This window comes from Convolutriloba macropyga, chromosome 8 (assembly GCF_964194025.1).
Source record: "Convolutriloba macropyga chromosome 8, txConMacr16.3, whole genome shotgun sequence".
In the NCBI taxonomy this organism is placed as follows: domain Eukaryota; kingdom Metazoa; phylum Xenacoelomorpha; order Acoela; family Convolutidae; genus Convolutriloba; species Convolutriloba macropyga.
The window spans coordinates 51,730,912-51,752,545 of NC_134475.1; the positions used below are offsets into that span (position 1 = coordinate 51,730,912).

Sequence of the window (21,634 nt, forward strand, 5' to 3'; positions counted from 1 at the left end):
GGCGAATTTTCACTTCGAGTCGATTCCGGACTTTTCCGTTATGTTTTTGAGATTTGTGCACACATTTTTCATGAAGGCAAATTGGAGTAGTGATTTTGGCCACGCCGAAACAGGTACTTTAGCGCAAAAATAAATGGTTTGCGGCTTGGAATTTGCAACTTTGTACTCAAAACTGGAAAAATTAAATAGAGAAAGTCTGTTGAACCAGATATTTTGATACATTGCTAGAATTAACTTCGAAACTCTGACTAAACATCTCTAATTGATACGCGGTGCAGGATGTACGTCAGAAGTGTGCGATGACTTCAATCAGAGTCATGTAACCTATGTAATTGACTAAACTGCGTTTGCAGGTTCTGCTAAAAAGTTCATTGACATGAACAGAGAAGCACTGGAGAGTGAGTACGTGTCTGAGAACTTGCATCAGTGGATAGACTTAATATTTGGGTACAAGCAGAAAGGAGACACGGCGGACCAGTTTGACAACCTCTTTCATCCACTAACTTACGAGGGGGGATACGAAGAGGCATTGAGGGGCTGTGGGGAGTTTGTGGGTAGCAACACCGCAGCAGCCCTCAAAACTCAGGTTATTAAAGATTGCTGTTGTGATTTGGTAACCATTCAAATATTCAGGGAGAGCTGAAGTGGCTGGTAAATTTTTCAGGCTATTAGGCTCGCACCTATTGTTGTCTTTCAAGCGATGAATCGTTGAATTTAGGCAGACCGGATTAAGCGTTGTGTGATAGTTTGTAAGTTTGTAACGACTTGTCGTTATTTGAATACTGTCATTGGGAGACGAGTGATTATTTCAAATATAGCGTAAATTTTGGTTTAAATCCTGGCGGCATACAACCACCGAAGCAAGTAGCTTTGGCTATCAACGAGATAATAATTTTTGCTGAGAACTGCATTTTAATTGCAATAATAATACTTAGTTTGATGAGCCTAGTGGTACAAAATATTCAGCAAATCTTGATCCTGATCCTTATTCAGTTGGATTAAAATTGAGTACACCAAAATTGTTTGATTACACTAAAGTTGATCGATGCACACCATAGTTGTGTTGGCCTATATTCAACTTTTGATTGACTTCTCGACTCCTTGGCATTTTGATTGACAAAGCTGTAAGTGAGAGCAATAATTATCTGATGGGAGAATTTGATGTCAACTATCTTGGTGGTAGAGAAAAATTTGTGTATACAAGTCTGACACCATTTAACTTAGAACCCTGTAACGAACAAACCGCACGTCCAAAATTACAAAGAAGCATATTAATAGACGCCGTCAACCTCTCAAAGGCTTTATCTAGGCGCTCTTTTTTACAATCCGAAGGATTTTGATTGTACTGTTGCGCTTTTGAATTGCTCTGGAACAAAGTTTGAAGCATTTATTATAAACGTGTGTCTTTGTTAATGAAAAATTTTTGCTTGATCGTTTTGTCGCGACCTGATAGTCGGGTGGTTAATGCTGCCGTCAATTCACTGTTGATAGCAAATATATACTTTATTAATAGCCGCCCTCATCTTCTCAGCCGGCTATTATTGCGCTCCTAATTTTTTTTTACTTCGTCGAACTTTTTTTGCTTTACCATTTTGCCGCTTTTCCGACATTTTGCGTGAAATCTTTTTGACTTCTCTAGGCTAGTTTCTCTCTTCTCATTCTGCTAAAAGTGAATTTGAACATCAGTTCCTCAGCAAAGCAATTCAAAATGAACAGAGTCAGTATAAAAAATTGAAGTCAGAAATAGAAACGGGATAAACCCATAAAGCCCAATTTTAGATGCCTGCTATTTGAACGTCGTTCCTATAAGTCTTAGTTACCATATCTTATGATTATTGGTATTGATAGTAGCCCCTGTAGCCTCTCTCTAAGAAACAGAAATATGTTCAACTACAAAATGCCATCAAAATAAATCGGACTTAAAGAATAATTTTGTACAAAAATCTTTTTTCAATATCTTCTATTCTTTCAATCCCAATCATGCTTATTGGAATCAACGGCGGCTATTTTCCGGCAATCTGCCGGGTATGTTTTTTAGTTCTCTCAAATTGCCTGTTTTCTCAAATTCAGGGAGGCAAGTATATTTTCGCTTTGAAACTAGTACTTTTGTATATATACTTCTTCCTGCGATACACCAAAAATTCAACTGCACGAAACATCGATTTATCTGAAAGAAACATGAACCAAGACAATGCCTTTGAAATGAGTGAACCCAATGTATCGGTAAATGAAGCAGTGGCAACTAACGATGAGTTACGGGAATGCCCATTAAAGAGCAACGAAAACCAAGAAGTCCTGCCAACTTTAAAATTTCAAGGCAACACGCCCTCTTGTCTTGATGTGCAAACGAACACTCGTCCCGTAATCCATCAACAAACACCACTTAATAAAGGAATGGAAAGAGGATGTGCTGTGTTAAGTCCCGTAAACGAAATTTCACTAGAACCAGCTGTGGTGAAACCAGCTAGATGAGAGCATTCACAAATCAATCACTAGCCTTATTCGAACTATCATGGAAACTATTCGCAGCGAATTGAGAGTGACGATAGAAGAAATAGTTGACAAAAACGTAAATTAGCTGAGATCAGAAATGCAGTGCGAGCTGGATATACAAGCTGCGGACGCCAAATTAAAAACCTTCGCAGAAACAGAAATTCTTGAAACATACAATAGAAGGGACAATATTAAAATCATTGGGTTACAATCAATACATCGCGAATCTTATGAGGAAACGGCCAATTTAATCAATGACTAGCTACTCAAATGAATGCTCAAATATTTATATAAAGAGATATTTGGTTTGCACATCGGTTACCATCAAAAAGTGCAAACAAACCAGTAATTGTCAAGTTTACTAGACGTCTTATTTGGTCTTCCAGCAAATATGAAAATGTACGAATTTACGAAGACCTGAGCAAAGCGCGTTTAAATTTTTAAATTTAATAAAAAATGCCCCGAGAATTGAAAGCGCGTGGTCGAGAGAGGGTGTAATTTTTACAACTGGAAACTTGACTGAAAAACTTATAAGTTCAATGATCTCTATGACGCCGGAGTAAGCCTTGACTATAGTGTTGGATTAATGCTGAATTGTTTCAATGACTTGATGCTTTCCTCAAAAACGAATTACCACACGACTTCCACCCAACTTCCGAAGCCAATCAAATGGAAATAAGAACGGATTGGCATCAAAACGAACAAATATTTTTTCGTCGCTAATGATAATGTAAAAATTAACAACCCTTTGAATTACATAAATATTGTAAACGTTAATATTAGATCAAGAGGGAAGCATTTCAATGATCTGGAGGCATCTGTTTTAAGTCAACAGTGTCAACCTGATGAGCTTTGTATAACGGAAACATGGCTTACTGATGAAGACGACGCTGGTTGCATGCTAATTGCAGGATATACGAGTTTCCTTGTAAAAAATCGGAAATTTAGAGGGGGTGGGGTAATGATTCAATGCAAACCAAGTTGCCAAGTTATTAAGGAACGCGAAACAAGTTTTGATGAATCACTCTTTGCTGACATTAATATAAAGGGTTACAATTTGAGATTAGCTGTTATTTACAATCCACCCAGAAAGAATAAAATTGACTTCATTGAAAAATTCGATCGATTTTTAGAGAACAATAATTCAGCCGATCAACCAATGATCGTCTGTGGGGATATGAACCTCGACATACGCTCCAGAAACCGACGAACTCAAAACTATTTTAATTGCATTGAAGCAATTAATTTCAATATAAAACCACTCGAAGCAACACCTGTGACCCTGAGCTCAAAATCATGCTTGGACGATTTTATTTATCAAAGTTTGTTTAATGAAAAAGTTGAAGTGCTTGAACTGCAAGGTATTGCTGATCATTACCCAGTTAAAATAATGCTGTCAGCAAAAATTGTCAATGCGAAAATAGCAGAAAGTTTTTTCGTGATGTTAGTTTTACAAAAAGCCCTAGTCTTGTATTTGAATATAAAAATTCATTGCTACAACATATACAAGCCAATGAAGATCTCATATATCAAAATAATTGTCCTTGCTCAACTTTCAGCGAATTCTCTCGACTTTTTCCATGAAGTAACTGATTTTGCGCCAATAAGAAATGCAAAGAAGAAATCCAAAATGCCCGTATGGTTTAATAAACGTTTAAAGAATTTACGAAACAAGCGGAACGAGGCACTTTTCAAATGGAAAAGAGAAAAGGAAATCACGAAACTACTTGAGCAGTTTAGAAATCGAAGACATTTGCTTTAGCAGGAAATAAAAATGGCAAAAAGGTCCTTCTATCTGAATAAATTTTATTCTTATTTAGGAAATTCTCGACAGACTAAATGAGTTGAAAGACAAATCGTCAAATTCAACTAATATACCGTTTTTGAGATCAATCATCAACGACAAAACTGAACCAACAGTTGAAGATAATGCAAGTCTTTTCAATAAATTCTTCGCCACTATTGGATATAACATAAGTAAACACTTAAAAAAGCCTTTTACTCCGAATTTTTCATCTGAAGAAACCTCCGTTTTTTACCAGACAAATAGAATCGAAATAAAAGGAATTGTGGCACAGCTGGACAACAAATTTTTGTCAGGCGATGATCTAATGAATAATGTTCTAATTAAGACTTCGGTGGAAGTGGTAATACAATACTTAGTCTTCTTGTACTTAATTTTTCTATTCAGAGGGGAATTTTCCCAAAAGAATTGGCAAAAGCAAAAGTTTTCCCGCTTCACAAAAGGAGATTCCAAACTCAAAGAAAACAACTATCGAGCAATTTCACTTCTAAATGCCTGGAGTAAAATTTATGAGCGTGTTGTTTTTAATCGAATTTACTATTACTTCGAATCACGACAACTCTTTTACTGTAAACAATTTGCCTTTAGATCTAAACATTGTACTGTTGATGCGTTAGTTGAACTTACTGAGAAAGTGAGAATGAGACAGAGCTCCTCAAACGTTTTATGTTTTTTTCTAGACCTGAAGAAAACTTTTGACACAATTAACCGCGATATCTTACTTTATAAACTTGAAAGATACGGACTAAGGTAATTGTTTGAGTTTGTTAAGATCATATTTGGAAAACACATATCAAAGAGTTGAAGTAAATGGAGTATCATCAACTTGGAGAGATATTAACCAAGGAGTTCCTCAAGGATCAATGATAGGACCGTTATTATTTCTAATTTTTATAAATGACATGCCAAACGTCTTTAAAAGTGTTAACATTATTCTTTTTGCCGATGTTACAAATAATGAAACCATAGGATGTACAAACAAAGAAATTGAATCAGATTTTGAAGCAATCAATGATTGGCTTGTATGGAACAAATTAGTACTAAACTTGGAAAAAACAGTTAAGATGAATCTGAAATCATTATCTGTAGACACGATATTTTACCTGAACTCCAATAATATACCAATGAAAACTGTGTGAAAATACTTAGGTATAAATTTAGACAGAAAATTCTCATTTCAGTCCCATATTGACTATTTGAAGGAAAAACTCAGTAGGAATCGTCTCTAAGCTCAGACCTTATATACAACAAAAAATTGTTTGAATATTATATTACTAATGTTGCTCCTATTTTGCAATATGGTGCTTTTTTTTATTGCTGCTGCAGCTACTCGTCTCTAAAACCCATCTCTCTTTTACAAAAGAAGATAATTAAAGTTATTCACTTCAGAAAACAAGCGATCACTGCGACAACTTATTTGCGAAGAATTCAATCTTAACAGTGTATGAACTACACATTTACGAACTTCTCAAGTTTGTTCTGACAGCTATAAACAGTCAACACACACAAAATTTTTGCAATAATCTTTTCACTTTTAAACAATCCTGCGTAAGGGTAACCAGAAGTTCCCAACTGAAATTGTTAGAAGAGCCCTTTTGTAAACGAAAGATTGATCAAAATTCTATTCGGTTTCGAGGTGCTAAACTTTATAACAGAATGATTAAATTTGAGTTATTTCATCAGACTTGAATTTGTCTTCTGGATAGAAATTATCCAATTTTTGCCACCAAGTAAAAATCACCTATTTAGTCAATAATTATGAACTAACAAGGTTCATATTTGAATGAAAGTCAAACATCTTAGATATTTGAAAATCAAAAATTTAACTCGACTGCAATATGATGACTACTCAATCTCTGCATCATGTTTTATTGTAACAAATTTTTCCCCGCTGGACTTTGCATTAATCTCTTTAGAAATACATATCATTAATACTACTCCAATTGTTTGTTATTTCGAAATACTAGGTTTGTTTGATTGATACTAGGTTTTTAATACATTATGATTGTTTCGTGATTGTTTATTTGTAATTAGTGGCTGATTGAAACTGCAGATCAGCTTGATCTCGTTTTCTGTCCTCGCTTATTGTTGATTTGTATCACAATAAGGAAATTAATTCTTTCTTATTACGGTTCGGGGTGGGGGGTGGGACACCTATTTAGTCGGAAATTTTTGCACCCGTAAAAAATATTTAGGCTACAGATTTCTCGAAATTAAATTACCCGCCTGTCATTCGAGAGCAATTTGCCCGACGTTAGTCGGTTTTGTTTTTCAAGATATATATTCACTTTTTTAGACTTTGGAAGTCACATTTGGAGCCGTGATTTTAATCTCTAAGTAGTAAAGAGAGCGAAAAAGCGAGTAGTTGAAAGCTGGGAATTTGTTGATGTTGGACAAATTTTCGGTTTTTTGCTAGTATAAAGTCGTTTAAGGCATAGCAAAAAAACAGGCCTCATGGGCGAGTGGTCAGTGCATCTGGTTATGGATCGGGAGGTCAGTAGTTCGTATCCCGGCGGGGTCAAATGTTTTTCTACCCGCCTGTCGTTCGAGAGCAATTCTTCCGACATTAGTTGGTTTATGTTAGTATTGGGCTTGATACCCTTCAGTTAAGAAGCTGAAGTAAGGATAGGTTCAGAATTTAAATGAAATTGCACACTGAATGAGAACAATTTTTGAATTTTCTTCATCCTGATGTGCGTCTAGCGCGTCAACGGCGGCTATGTTCCGGCAATCTGCCGGCTGTGTAACAGGTTTTCGAATGGTATATAGATTCATTTTTGTGTACTCCCTAATGACAGCTAATAGTTTTTTTGGTTTAAACACAATTTGGTTGCAAAAATTATTAGTGCATTTGAGTTTTGGTCGATTTTTTTATCACTGAATATTTCTAATAAGAAGTGTTGTCTGCTTCCTATTGAGGTGTAATTGAAACTTTTGAATGTTTTCAGTTGATAGCTAATAGTTTACATATTGACAAATTTACCTGTTTTCAAAAACTGATAGTGATATTTGCCCGTATTTTCTTTTTATGTTATGTTGTCCTATAGTTTCATTGGAGATAGATCCAATTGATTTTCTAGCGAGAAATAATTTGAAATATATGTTTTTTGTTAATATAGATTAACGACTATTCTAATCGGTTTTCTAATGAAAAGAAAGTGAACTCATTTAATATAACAGTCTGATTTGGTTTTTATGATTTGACACTTTGTTTCCATAAAAGTTTGTTGGATTTTTGAGTTTGGCCCATTTTTTTTGTTTTTGTCTGGAAGAGGGCTCATCGGGTTTCTTATGCAGCCAAATTTTTCACTCCTGTTTGGTTTAGGATGTTGTTAATGTTTGTTTTTACTTGAAAAAGATTTATTTGATTAATTGAGATTTTTAGTTTTAGAAACTTTGCTTGCCGCTGTAACTTTTCGTTGTCTCTGTGGAAAATAAATAAGATTTTTTATGCTAACCAAACACGATCATGATGTTTTCTATGAGTTTAATATGTGTTTAATCATTGTGAAGTAACTTTTTTTAAATATTTGGTACTTTGCCAGATATCTGTTTTTTTAAGCTTTATCTGGGTTTTTGTAACTTTGTTTCTCATTTGTTTTCCTTGAAATCGGCAATTTTGTCCTCCTTTTTTGCCTTTCGTACTATCCGTCGTCTGAAACGGTCTTGTCTGGTCGTTATTTTTTGATAATTTTGGCACCACAGTTTTTCAAAATACGTATTATGTATTTAAATTCTTTCGTTCACTTTTATGCATGTATGGGCATATGCTTAATGGTTTTTCCTTCCTATATTTCTGCTGATGGTTAGGATGTATTTTTGTTCAATTTTAGTTTGTTCAATTAGATAAATTCGACTTATACGTTTGATTTCTGACTTATCTCCCTCACTGTTTCAATTGAATGGAATGTAGAATTCATTCAGCAAATTTACAAGAATACGTTCAAGGTCAAAAAGCGAAATCAAAAGCATTTGGATGAGTCAATAAAGCCTCTAACCCTAACCCTATCTTGGCCGATTTCAACATTTCAGTCGAGTTCATTGAAACTGCAGACCAAATTAGAACACGTGTTGACACTAAAAAATAAGGGTGCCGTCAAATTTTTTCTAACTGTTTCAATTCCAACGTCGTTCAATGGTGGCTATTTTTCGACAAATGGCAGGCTATTTTTGTTTATATCATTAATGATTTCTTAAATAAAATGGGATACAATAATATCTCCAAATCTAATCTCGGAAATTTTGTGTTGTTAAATGAATTTTATTTGGTCAGGTGTTAGAGTTCGGCCAGTGTCCTGTGCAGCTATTCTCTAAACCACACGTGAGTCGGAACGAGAATGGGCTGAAGAGTACTTGTACACGTAATCCTTTGAATCCATCTGCAGACACGTCTAAGAGTAGCAGTGATCAATCCAAACATATCATCAACCACTCAGCACTTTCTGCTATGTCTGTAAGTATTTACGCTCCTCTGATTTCACTGAAATTCTTGTTTCTGATTCAGTATCAGCGAAGCGTCAGGAAGTTTATTTTTGATTTTCTCGTACTTTTTCTAGCTCGTCGTTTTTATCAAATTTTGAGCATGCGACATCGATTACACATCAAAAGCTTAATATAAGTAATTTTTACAGCTCGTGGCATCATACTTTGTTTTATGAGATGCCTTGAAAATAGTTGATTGAAAGCGCTCTCCTTTTTACAACTCGAAGAGGAGCTATGGGGATCTGTTTTTAGGACTCGAAGAGGAGTTATGGTTTTCTGTTTTTTTTTGATAAGTGAGCGAGCAAGAAAACTGAACTTCAGGGAGTAAATGAAATTTGCAAAAGTTATTTTAGTGACCAAATTCGAAGTGCGGAGAAAAGAGGGAGTGGTTTTTTTGTGCATGCAATCTTTTGAAACAGAGCGAGAAATGTAGGTGTGAAAAATTTCGCTAAGCGAGTTCGTGTGCGGCTTTTTCAATCGTTTTTTTTTTGTTTTTTGAAACTTTTATGTTGTCTAAGAGCTTATTTCAGGCTGAAGTTATAGTTTTAAGGCTGTTTTGATAGCATTTTGTAGGTTTTTGTAATTAAAGGGAGTTTTACGCTGTTTTGAAAGTTTTTCAAATAATTTTTCGATTTTAATGCTATTTTAGCGATTTCTGGCCAATTATTGTATTGTATCGCTTTTACTTGTTACTAAATGTTTTTGTGCTTTTTTGTGCTTGTCCGTATTTGTATGAGCAGTTAAATTGTCTCGATTACTTGCAATATTGTTTTACCTTTGTCTTTGTACAAATCAAAAAGTTAATTAAATTTTTGTTTTTTGTCCAAGTTACTTTTTAGTTAATTTTTTTAAATTCATTTAAAATAATTTTCTCTTCTTTGATGCTCACTGCGATGCGAAACTAGAAATTCAGGCTGTTTTTTTGGCGAAGGTATCTTGGAGTCTTTGCTCGAATTCTGCCGGCTATGTTAAATTGCTCTTGAACGAAGCATGCTGCAATTGATTAGAGCTCTCTCAATCACAATTTCAAGCAGCTGAACTCAATTGGCGGCAATTTAATACTGAAAGTCAAATGAAAAGTGCGCTGAAACTGGTGACGTTTTCCACTTTAAATCTTAATAATAGTGGTATATCTTAACATCTGTTGTTATTTGAAGCCCACTATTGAACTCCTAGTCCCATTTAGGCTCCCCTCCTCCCCCCGCCCCCGACTGAAGCAGGCGCAGGCTGCAATTGATTAGAGCTCCCACTAGTCGTTCGAGAGCAATTCTTCCGACGTTTAGTCGGTTATGTTTTTAATCGGTGACTGCTTTTCACAGGATGCAATGTCAAATGTCGCACGTGAAAACAATTGTTTAGTACGAACTGCTGAATAAAAGTCAAAAGCAGTGCGAAGGAGAGAGTGGTTTTAGTTCATGCAGTATTCTAAGAGAGAGCGAGAAGTGTGAAAAGTGTGAAAAACTTTTCACTGAGCGAGCGATAATGTTTCTCCCAATCATTATGGCTACTAAAAATATGTATGAAAGCATGTTTTACTATGTGAGGCAAATACACGGATTTCAAGTTCAATCATGGATGCATGGATACCAAGTTCAATCAGACTTGAACACGCTTCATTATTCTATTCAATTTGAAAATGGCAACGTAGATTGCAGGTTTTTCTTTCTGGTATACTTTTTTCAATCTTTAGTGTGATCATTGGTATCAATCGCAGACACTTTGAGGATAATAATTGCCTTTTGTATTTGAGGTGCCAAATTTAATCAGCAACCCCTACTTCGATGCACCCAGCATATCATTTATGACCAATAGCAACCATCACAGCGGAGGCTACAACCTCAACACGCCGCTCTCAGTGTCAACTAACTTCGAAAAATTCGAGAACAGCACTAGTAAAGAGATCAATTTGACGTCGTCAACCAAAGAAACATCTACCCAAGAGTCACAGTCAGTAGGTAGAGGAGGGCTCTTCAGCTCTGCTTGGAGAAAAATGACCAGAACATCAGCTGCGACAAGTCCAGAAGATAAAACGTCTAATAGCACCTCAATATTTGGTCTCAGCTACCCCTCTGCAACCACGTCCCCAACCGCCCCGGTAGCAAATAATCTTAATGTCAGTTCTGGTTGGGGTTCTGGCTACAAACATAAATCGGATTACGATTTGAGTCAGACTAGGAGCACTCACCCAATAGAAAATATATCACAGTTGACTCAACCGTGAGTACTTTAGTTTCTAATCTAGTTCTGACGTAGCGCGTATTTGGTACGTAGTACACTATTGAAGTGATTAAGTTGCCTCAAAATATTTAGTACGGCAGTCTGATTTGTTAGTATGTTATATTCTATATATGGATTCATCTGTTAATTTCGAATCTGTTACTATTGCAGGGAAGGGGGGCGTCGATATTAATAGGCATTCTATCATTTTAAGGGCCGAGAAATGAAGTGCTGCGAACCCCTTAAAGCGACATGATAACGTTTTTTCGTCATGTAAATTCTTTCCAATTTACCTGACAAGTTTTTTTTACAATTGCCCCAAAACTCCATGGTCAGGTGTTCAAATTATTTTCTCAATGGAATGATATTTTAAAGACGTATTTCGGAGAAAAAAAGAAGAGAAACTCGGAATAAATAAGGCTTTTAGCCCCCAAAAGATTAGGTAGATTAATTTTATGACAGAGGGAGCCTGCTAACTACACCAGTAACTATCGAATTATTCGGAGCCCCAAATAATTGCATACTTTTGGATAGCCACCGTCATCGCAGCCTTCTATTATTGCGCTCCGTTTTGGTTTCTTCGTCTCGATATTTTGCGTGAAGGCTTCTCTCTGCTAGTTGTACTCCTCGTTCCGCTCAAGTGGTTTTTAGACGGAGATGCTCAGTAAAGCAATCTAAAACGAATGGAGCCAAGGTCAAAAAATGAAATAAAAAATATAAAACCACAACGTCCATGTTTAGAACGGTCAGCAACGAAACGAACGCAGCAATAGGAACCAGATCAACGCAAATATAAATTGGTTGTGCTATCAATTTTTTTCGTGACTAAATTTTAAAGAAAATTTACTTCTGCGGAAATAATAAACTCGATGACGTCATCTGAAGCCCCTTTAGTAAACTTGGTTGCCCCCATTCAAGCAGACTGCAAATAATGCAAGCGCTCACTAGTCATTCAAGAGCAATTTTTACCACGTTATTCGGTTGTGTTTCTGTATTCTCGTGGAGCATAGTTCATGCCTGATAAATTTTTTGATAGTGGTTACATCGGCCATAATTTCTGTTTCCGTATCCTTGAGCAGTTCATTTCAATAAACTCTTAAATTAAGTCTCTTTTTAGTTTCTCTAATGTATGCATGAGTTTGTGATTTGCACAGTTTTTTAAAAAAATGTGTGATGCTATCATTTTATGAAATTAAATTGTCTGATTAAACTTAACAAGCAGTTTCATTCAAGTTCTAAATCATTTGGTAGCCAAAGTTCTAAAGAAATTGGATATTTTGGCTAATTTTGTTTTTATTATTTGCCTTGTTTTCTATCTCAGTGTTATGCGCCTCTTATACATTCGTGTCATGCTCGAACTTATTGGTGCAATTCATGCCCGTGCATTTACCCCATTGTTAGTAAGCTTAACTCATTCACAAGTCCATAAAAATCCGAGATTATAAAGATAAAATTGTGCAATGCTCTTACTATATCTCGTGCAAATATTTAACATCGAATGTTGTGCTCTTGTCTACTTGCCAACTTAAAAACAAAAACCTGGGAAAACCAAAATATCTAGCACCTTCAAAATTGTTCTGATATAGATAGCTAATATACAAGGAAAATGTCACTTGGGTATAGCCAGGCCGCCGTTGACATGGTGACAGGAGTTTTTTGGCAAATTGTGAGTCGAAATTTTTTCTCTTAAAATAAAAATGGCGCCAAATCTAAGTGATAATAAAATCATAAAACTCTGCAATCTCTGTTGTTGTAAACTATGGCGATTCTGCAGCCTTTTCTCAATTTGACACCTTTTTCGGGATCAGAGAAAGACAACTCTACTCAATTTGAGTGACAACTTTGAAGTTGCATTGGATTGGCAGCAGTTGACGAGGATCAACATCGCTACCTGCATCTTCATCTTAATAGTAATGCTTTCTTTTTTTGGCTTACAGAGGCCGTATGCGAAGACTTAGATCAAACACTAGACGCATTGGGAAACCGGTATGTAAATGCTGATAGAATAGAACTTTATAAACTCCAATTCTAAATCAGAAAACTGAAGCCATCGGAGGAAAGCATTCATGATTTTTTAACGGAGTTACAGCATCTAGTTATTCTTGCTTTTCCAAATAAAGCTGCAGGGCCTGCAGCTGCTGGAGAGCCAGTAGTTGCTGCTGAATTTCGTTCTAATGAGCGAGTCAGAAGGGTAAAGGAGAGCTTTTTAAATGGTTTACCAAATAAGCTTAAAAAATATCTACTCACTCTTCCTGATCACACCACTGGGTCAGAAGACTTATGTGAAGGCGCATCTAGAACGGCGATGCTTGAAGATCAATACCCTAAAGAAAGATGATGCTGGAAGGGCATTTAGTGAAATTTCAGCGTCACAAATGACATCACTTATCCAGAGTATGAGTGCTTTAAATAAATATCGAACAGTTAAGACATAAATTAGCGAAGTCGCTGGAGGAGGATAAAAGTCAAAACATGAATGCAAACTCTAATGGTTCGAATTGTTCTTTTTAGACAGACTACTAACCACACCACTGGGTAAGAAGACTTATGTGAACGTGCATCTAGAACGGCGATGCTTAAGAGCAATACCCTAAAGATGATGCTGGAATAGCATTTTGTGAAGTTTCAGCGTCACAAATGACTTCACTTATCCAGAGTATGAGTGCTATAAACAAAAATCGAACAGTTAAGACAACAGACAAATTAGCAAAGTCACTGGAGGAGCATAAAAGTCAAAGCTCTAATGCAAACTCTAATGCTTCCAGTAGTCTTTTTAGACAGCCGTTTGATTTCTACCGAAACAAAGGTCGATTTTACCCAAGACAGCGATTTAATACGCCCTACCTGTTTAACATAAACAGGCAAATGCAAGAACCCTGCCAACAACGAAGTTGGTTTCCAAATAGTCAGAGTCACGATGCACCAGGCCCTCAAAGACCGGGCTACCCAATAACAGGAAAACGGCAGCCATGCTACCTGGCTTATGGTTATCAGTCTCAAGGCCAACGGTCAGCAACATCGGAAGACGCCGGAAACGTCAGACTATACATCTTATGCAGGACGTTGCACTGGTCAAAACACAGTGCACCCAGAAACCAGAAATATTGACAAAATTGTGAACAATACGGAAACACGGAAACAGTGCAGTATTGCTGGTTCGAACCTCAGCCTTATAGAAACAAGCAACTGCCATTCGATCAACAAAAGACTATGTCAACCACATTTATAACAAACCCCATTCATTTGTAACTGCTGTTATGCTTCCTTTTTCCTCAAATCTATTTTTTTTAATCCCTTTGACGTTTAAATCATTATCCTTAAAGTTCTTACTGGACTCTGTTGTTTTTGCTGATGCGTTTACACTGGCCATGCTTGAAAAAATCAAGTTATCTGCAGCGCAGAGATTTAAATACATTAATACAAAGCTCAATAAGAGGTGAATTCAACTCCTCTTCAATAAGTGATGAATTCAACTCCTGCAAAAACCCTAGGTCAAGTTGAAATCACTTCACTCTCCCTAATCAAGTATTTCCAGGGAAGTTTTTGTTGCCCAAAATGAATGACCCAATTTAAGGTTTTCATTCTATAGAAGCAACAAAATTCTAATTGACGTAGCATCGCAAAAGCTATACCTGCCTGGTATTCTTCGCAAAGTTTAGAACTGACAAAGGGTAATGGCAAAAGTAGAATGAAATTAAAAAAAACACATGTTCTCAATACAACCCAAAAGTTAAACATTTTCCCCAAGAGTCAGGAAACAGTGGATTGTTGTCTCGACAACATTTTAGGCGATGATACAATTGCAATAGTAGATCCTACTCCACGTTTCAACAGGTCTTTGCCTAACTAGCTCCAACTAACTTCAGAAATCCAATCTTCAAAAAGGAAAATCGCATTCTTAAATGTAGTTACCGTTACCCCAAATGTAGTTACAGTAAGGAGTAGTAGTCACTCGATTTACCATTTTAACGCCTAAACAAGCAAAATACTTGCAACCAATTGATCCAGCTCTCTTTAATGTAGACAGCAGCGACATGAACGAGCTTGTTGACAACTCCCAGCAAAGTTTACCATAGCCAATAAAACTGTTTTTGGTTTCCTACCCCTGGAACTTGTGGGGATCCAAATGCATGAACAGGTAATCACCAAAGAGTATTTGAGACAATCAAATTCTTGAAAGAAAAAGAAAAGCTTGACCCAACAAAGATTTTGAGTCTAGGAAAAAATGTCTTTTTCTTCTTTGGGTGGGGAAAATCAATTTTAATTGCAAAAAAAAGATCAGATCAAAGAACTTTTAGTTTGTTTCCAAGATGTTCTTGCGCGACACAATTGTGATGTCGGTGGAAGTGTCCAGTTCAAGGTCAGGCAAACACCTGAGACACAGCAGCGACCAGTCTATACTCAGAGCTCATTCACTGCCATTCAATTGCGCGAGGAAATCCTTGTTGATTTAACGGTAATGTAATATTTTGGAGAAGGGCAGTGTATTAATACACACTACCCTACTCTAAATACTCGAGCCCCCATGGCTTTTGGTTCTAAGATTTTTTATATATATTGCAACTGAAATTATAGATTTACGCAAAAGGGTTTGCACGGAGTTCATCCTGCTTTTGAAAATTTTGGACACCTTATGGGGGACTAAAGATCATTCTCAGTGTTGACTGTTAATAAAAGTTCGACCATCTTTTTCCAGGCAAAGACAATTTCAAGTTCCCTGTGGAATGCAATAAATAGATTACGTCCTTAATTGCAGTTTTGTTCTGGGACATGTCCCAGTTAAAGCTAATTTTGCCCTAAAATTTTTGTCTAGAATTTTTAATAATCCGGCTACCAAGCTTCATCTGTAATTGGACACGAGAATTCGAATTCCCACCAAATATTAGCGGCAAGAGTTTCAGGCTTGCAGTGTTACTTAGATGACCCAGAGTCTGATATAATTCCAGTGTTTGACTTTTCCTTGGATCTGCCCTTGATTGAATTCACTTGCAGAAGCTAATTTCTTTGAGTTTGATCTCAGCAGTAACAATCAGCCTGTTCTTTGAAGAGAAACAAAGAGATAGCAATAATTAAACGCTTATCAATTGGAATAAGAGAAATTGAAACTATCGAATTTTTTTCGATAATACTGGACAAAACTTTTTAAGTGATATTGTTATTCCACAAAATTTTTGTGAAGAAATTTTGTTCGCAATCCACAATAGTAAGTTTATAGGACATATAGGACCAGAAGAAACTGCTCAGTTTTGACAGAGATTCCATTTCCCGTCATTTACAGAAACCCGGCTCGATTATAATTCAATTTGTTCATCATGCTTGCAAACAAAATCAGAACAGCGAAAAAGTCTGAGGACACTATTTCTACGAATAGCGTCCGCACATTGTTTTCCAGGATACTTACTTGAATTAGATATAGTAGACAAATTATATCCCGCTGGAGGTTACGGTCACATCCTCTCCGCTACAGAAGTTTTTAGTCGCTACTGGTTGGTACTTCCAAAGAGGAACGCAGGTGCAGAAACAGTCGCTAAATTGCTTTACAAATTAGAAGTCGAAATGAAATTGACATTAGTGAAGCATGTTCAAACAATCAGTGAACTGGAACGTAGTCATGCTATAGTAAAGCGATTTTTGCATATTTACGAGGACATAATTGTAAAGGACTGGCACCACTACACTACGTTGATATTGCAGCTTTTGTGTAAAACACCACTTATAATCCTTCAATAGGGCGCCCCCGAATCTGCTTTTTCATGGCTCTCAGCCAAAACCTCCTGATATGCGATTCATTAACTTAACCATCAAAAAGGCACCTCCAACAAAAAGGCACCGCCAACAGGACTTTTTTCAACAAAGTCAAGACCGAACGAAGACACTTTTTGCTGATGCTAGGGACAATTCCATATAACAATGTAGCCTTTTTTAAAAAAAATCCCTTTCCAAACCTCTAGAAGTGCATTCACAATGTCTTAATGATCCGAAAATCAGTGGTACTAAAGACTTTGCCTTCAAATCGGTAACTAAATGTTTACCAGTCTATCGTTTTGAGCAAGATTTAACAATTTAAAATTATATAGTCCGCAATGTTAATACTAACGATACACAACTCCTACACCGTATTCGTTTACGTCCAATCAATCCAATATACGAGTTTAAAGATTTGAAAGACGTTGATCCCAAAATCCCGACCCAGTCGCAAAATTAGTTAGTGATCTTCAACTTTTTAAGACAAACATTAAAATTTGTAGCCTCTCACCACTCGCCAATCATAGTGGGATCATCTAAAGGTTCCTCAATCATGCATTTTGGTGTGAGGTCACGTTTTAATGCTCCAGCACACCTTGCATGTTATCCTGAACTCACATGAAATACAAACCGATTTGAAATTGAAGATAACACAAATTTAGCTGCTGATAGAAAAATTTCAGACCCCATATTACAATAATCAGAGGATTAGAAACCCACTTTGAGAGCTTTATAGACCCAAAACCTGGAAAACAGTTCAGGTTTTTGTCACAAGTACAGAAATAATAAGGCAATTACCACTGAAAAATACTATTGGCTGAAAAGTTTGAACAGAATCATTTCGGGTTGCCTTTTCCTACTTTCGACCTAACAATTGATATATTTATCTCTAATGTCGCTTAAAGAATGGACCTACTCTGGACACAACTTCACGTCGCAATGGTTTCTTGTAGAAGTCCTTGCAGAGAAAGAAAAATCTCAGAACGACTCGGTGGAACTGCAGCAAGAACTGACATAGCTGTTTCCCTCAAAAATTAGAGCATCAACATCAAGAACGAAGGGGTATTCCAGTTGCCCTAGTGCCAAGTGCTGCAGCTGGAATCTTTGGCTGGACGTGGGATTTACAGAGAAATGATCTTGTACATTAGGACGAATCTTTGTTGGATGCAACCAGGTTGGTAATAGAAATAAAGTAGATATCCCTGCGACAGTTTGATGACGCTGCTCCGTTTTCTTTGGACTCTGTTCCCAACTCTCCTACTGGCAGTTGTTCGCTGCTGCGTCCCCTGTTCGGAATCTGAGTGCTACTTGTCGTTGGCTCTAAGATTTCATTGATTTGATAATTTTCATTTTTATTTCATTGTTTTTTGTTTATGTAAAAGTAAAATTCAGACCAAACTGCTAGATAAGGGACCACAGTTTTTTGTCGTGAGCTCTGGGATTATGTGCACAGTGTGATATGGGTGAAATTATCTGTTTTTTTACTCAAATATTTTTTATATAATGTTTTTTGGCAGAGGTGTATTGTTACTAGCATCTTTAATACGAAAGCCTGACTGATCTATTGGCTCACTTGTTCCATATTCTCTACAGAACTCTTTAGTCTGCTTATTCACGTCGTATGACTACTTATATTTTTGTTCTAATTGAGCTCACTTTTCCTCGGAATGTGTTTTAATCCTTCAGTGTTTGCAATTCTTGAAACAAAGACCTGGCTGTTGTGCTAAACCAAACATAGCCATTCTCAAGCCAACCTTATTTTTAACCTGATTCGTGTTAAATGGGTAGTAGTTTTTATTCGATTGATTATTTTATTGTTTCAAAGAGTATTTGAGACAATCAAATTCTTGAAAGAAAAAGAAAAGCTTGACCCAACAAAGATTTTGAGTCTAGGAAAAAATGTCTTTTTCTTCATTGGGTGGGGAAAATCAATTTTAATTGCAAAAAAAGATCAGATCAAAGAAATTTTAGTTTGTTTACAAGATGTTCTGGCGCGACACAATTGTGATGTCGGTGGAAGCGTCCAGTTCAAGGTCAAGCTAACACCTGAGACACAGCAGCGACCAGTCTATACTCAGAGCTCATTCACTGCCATTCAATTGCGCGAGGAAATCCTCGTTGATTTAACGGTAATGTAATTTTTTGGAGAAGGGCAGTGTATTTATACACACTACCCTACTCCAAATACTCGAGCCCCCCATGGCTTCATCCTGCTTTTGAAAATTTTGGACACCTTATGGGGGACTAAAGATCATTCTCAGTGTTGACTGTTAATAAAAGTTCGACCATCTTTTTCCAGGCAAAGACAATTTCAAGTTCCCTGTGGAATGCAATAAATAGATTACGTCCTTAATTGCAGTTTTGTTCTGGGACATGTCCCAGTTAAAGCTAATTCTGCCCTAAAATTTTTGTCTAGAATTTTTAATAATCCGGCTACCAAGCTTCATCTGTAATTGGACACGAGAATTCGAATTCCCAACAAATATTAGCGGCAAGAGTTTCAGGCTTGCAGTGTTACTTAGATGACCCAGATTCTGATATAATTCCAGTGTTTGACTTTTCCTTGGATCTGCCCTTGATTGAATTCAATGTTAATATTAACGATACACAACTCCTACACCGTATTCGTTTACGTCCAATCAATCCAATATACGAGTTTGAAGATTTGAAAGACGTTGATCCCAAAATCCCGACCCAGTCGCAAAATTAGTTAGTGATCTTCAACTTTTTAAGACAAACATTAAAATTTATAGCCTCTCACCACTCGCCAATCATAGTGGGATCATCTAAAGGTTCCTCAATCATGCATTTTGGTTTGAGATCACGTTTTAATGCTCCAGCACACCTTGCATGTTATCCTGAACTCACATGAAATACAAACCGATTTGAAATTGAAGATAACACAAATTTAGCTGCTGATAGAAAAATTTCAGACCCCATATTACAATAATCAGAGGATTAGAAACCCACTTTGAGAGCTTTATAGACCCAAAACCTGGAAAACAGTTCAGGTTTTTGTCACAAGTACAGAAATAATAAGGCAATTACCACTGAAAAATACTATTGGCTGAAAAGTTTGAACAGAATCATTTCGGGTTGCCTTTTCCTACTTTCGACCTAACAATTGATATATTTATCTCTAATGTCGCTTAAAGAATGGACACACTCTGGACACAACTTCACGTCGCAATGGTTTCTTGTAGAAGTCCTTGCAGAAAAAGAAAAGTCTCAGAATGACTCGGTGGAACTGCAGCAAGAACTGACATAGCTGTTTCCCTCAAAAATTAGAGCATCAACATCAAGAACGAAGAGGTATTCCAGTTGCCCTGGTGCCAAGTGCTGCAGCTGGAATCTTTGGCTGGACGTGGGATTTACAGAGAAATGATCTTGTACATTAGGACGAATCTTTGTTTGATGCAACCAGATTGGTAATAGAAGTAAAGTAGATACCCCTGCGACAGTTTGATGACGCTGCTCCGTTTTCTTTGGACTCTGTCCCCAACTCTCCTACTGGCAGTTGTTCGCTGCTGCGTCCCCTGTTCGGAATCTGAGTGCTACTTGTCGTTGGCTCTAAGATTTCATTGATTTGATAATTTTCATTTTTATTTCATTGTTTTTTGTTTATGTAAAAATAAAATTCAGACCAAACTGCTAGATAAGGGACCACAGTTTTTTTGTCGTGAGCCCTGGGATTATGTGCACAGTGTGATATGGGTGAAATTATCTGTTTTTTTTACTCAAATATTTTTTATTTAATGTTTTTTGGCAGAGGTGTATTGTTACTAGCATCTTTAATACGAAAGCCTGACTGATCTATTGGCTCACTTGTTCCATATTCTCTACAGAACTCTTTAGTCTGCTTATTCATGTCGTATGACTACTTATATTTTTGTTCTAATTGAGCTCACTTTTCCTCGGAATGTGTTTTAATCCTTCAGTGTTTGCAATTCTTGAAACAAAGACCTGGCTGTTGTGCTAAACCAAACATAGCCATTCTCAAGCCAACCTTATTTTTAACCTGATTCGTGTTAAATGGGTAGTAGTTTTTATTCGATTGATTATTTTATTGTTTCAAAGAGTATTTTAGACAATCAAATTCTTGAAAGAAAAAGAAAAGCTTGACCCAACAAAGATTTTGAGTCTAGGAAAAAATGTTTTTTTCTTCTTTGGGTGGGGAAAATCAATTTTAATTGCAAAAAAAAGATCAGATCAAAGAAATTTTAGTTTGTTTACAATATGTTCTTGCGCGACACAATTGTGATGTCGGTGGAATTGTCCAGTTCAAGGTCAAGCTAACACCTGAGACACAGCAGCGACCAGTCTATACTCAGAGCTCATTCACTGCCATTCAATTGCGCGAGGAAATCCTCGTTGATTTAACGGTAATGTAATATTTTGGAGAAGGGCAGTGTATTAATACACACTACCCTACTCCAAATACTTGAGCCCCCATGGCTTTTGGTTCTAAGATTTTCTATATATATTGCAACTGAAATTATAGATTTACGCAAAAGGGTTTGCACGGAGTTCATCCTGCTTTTGAAAATTTTGGACACCTTATGGGGGACTAAAGATCATTCTCAGTGTTGACTGTTAATAAAAGTTCGACCATCTTTTTCCAGGCAAAGACAATTTCAAGTTACCTGTGGAATGCAATAAATAGATTACGTCCTTAATTGCAGTTTTGTTCTTGGACATGTCCCAGTTAAAGCTAATTTTGCCCTAAAATTTTTGTCTAGAATTTTTAATAATTCGGCTACCAAGCTTCATCTGTAATTGGACACGAGAATTCGAATTCCCACCAAATATTAGCGGCAAGAGTTTCAGGCTTGCAGTGTTACTTAGATGACCCAGATTCTGACATAATTCCAGTGTTTGACTTTTCCTTGGATC

General features: G+C 36.6%; 1 protein-coding gene across 1 annotated transcript in view; it reads left to right on the top strand.

Annotated features, from left to right (window-relative positions):
• The first annotated feature begins 336 nt into the window (after positions 1–336).
• The window catches only part of LOC142344176 (uncharacterized), a 53,691-nt gene continuing 32,393 nt past the window's right edge, over positions 337–21,634 (top strand). Inside the window, exons 1-3 of the mRNA XM_075395708.1 lie at positions 337–586; positions 8,571–8,750; positions 10,530–10,996. Of these exons, the coding sequence (XP_075251823.1) occupies positions 377–586; positions 8,571–8,750; positions 10,530–10,996 (857 nt within the window). The 5' untranslated portion in view covers positions 337–376. The remainder of the gene's footprint in view (positions 587–8,570; positions 8,751–10,529; positions 10,997–21,634) is intronic.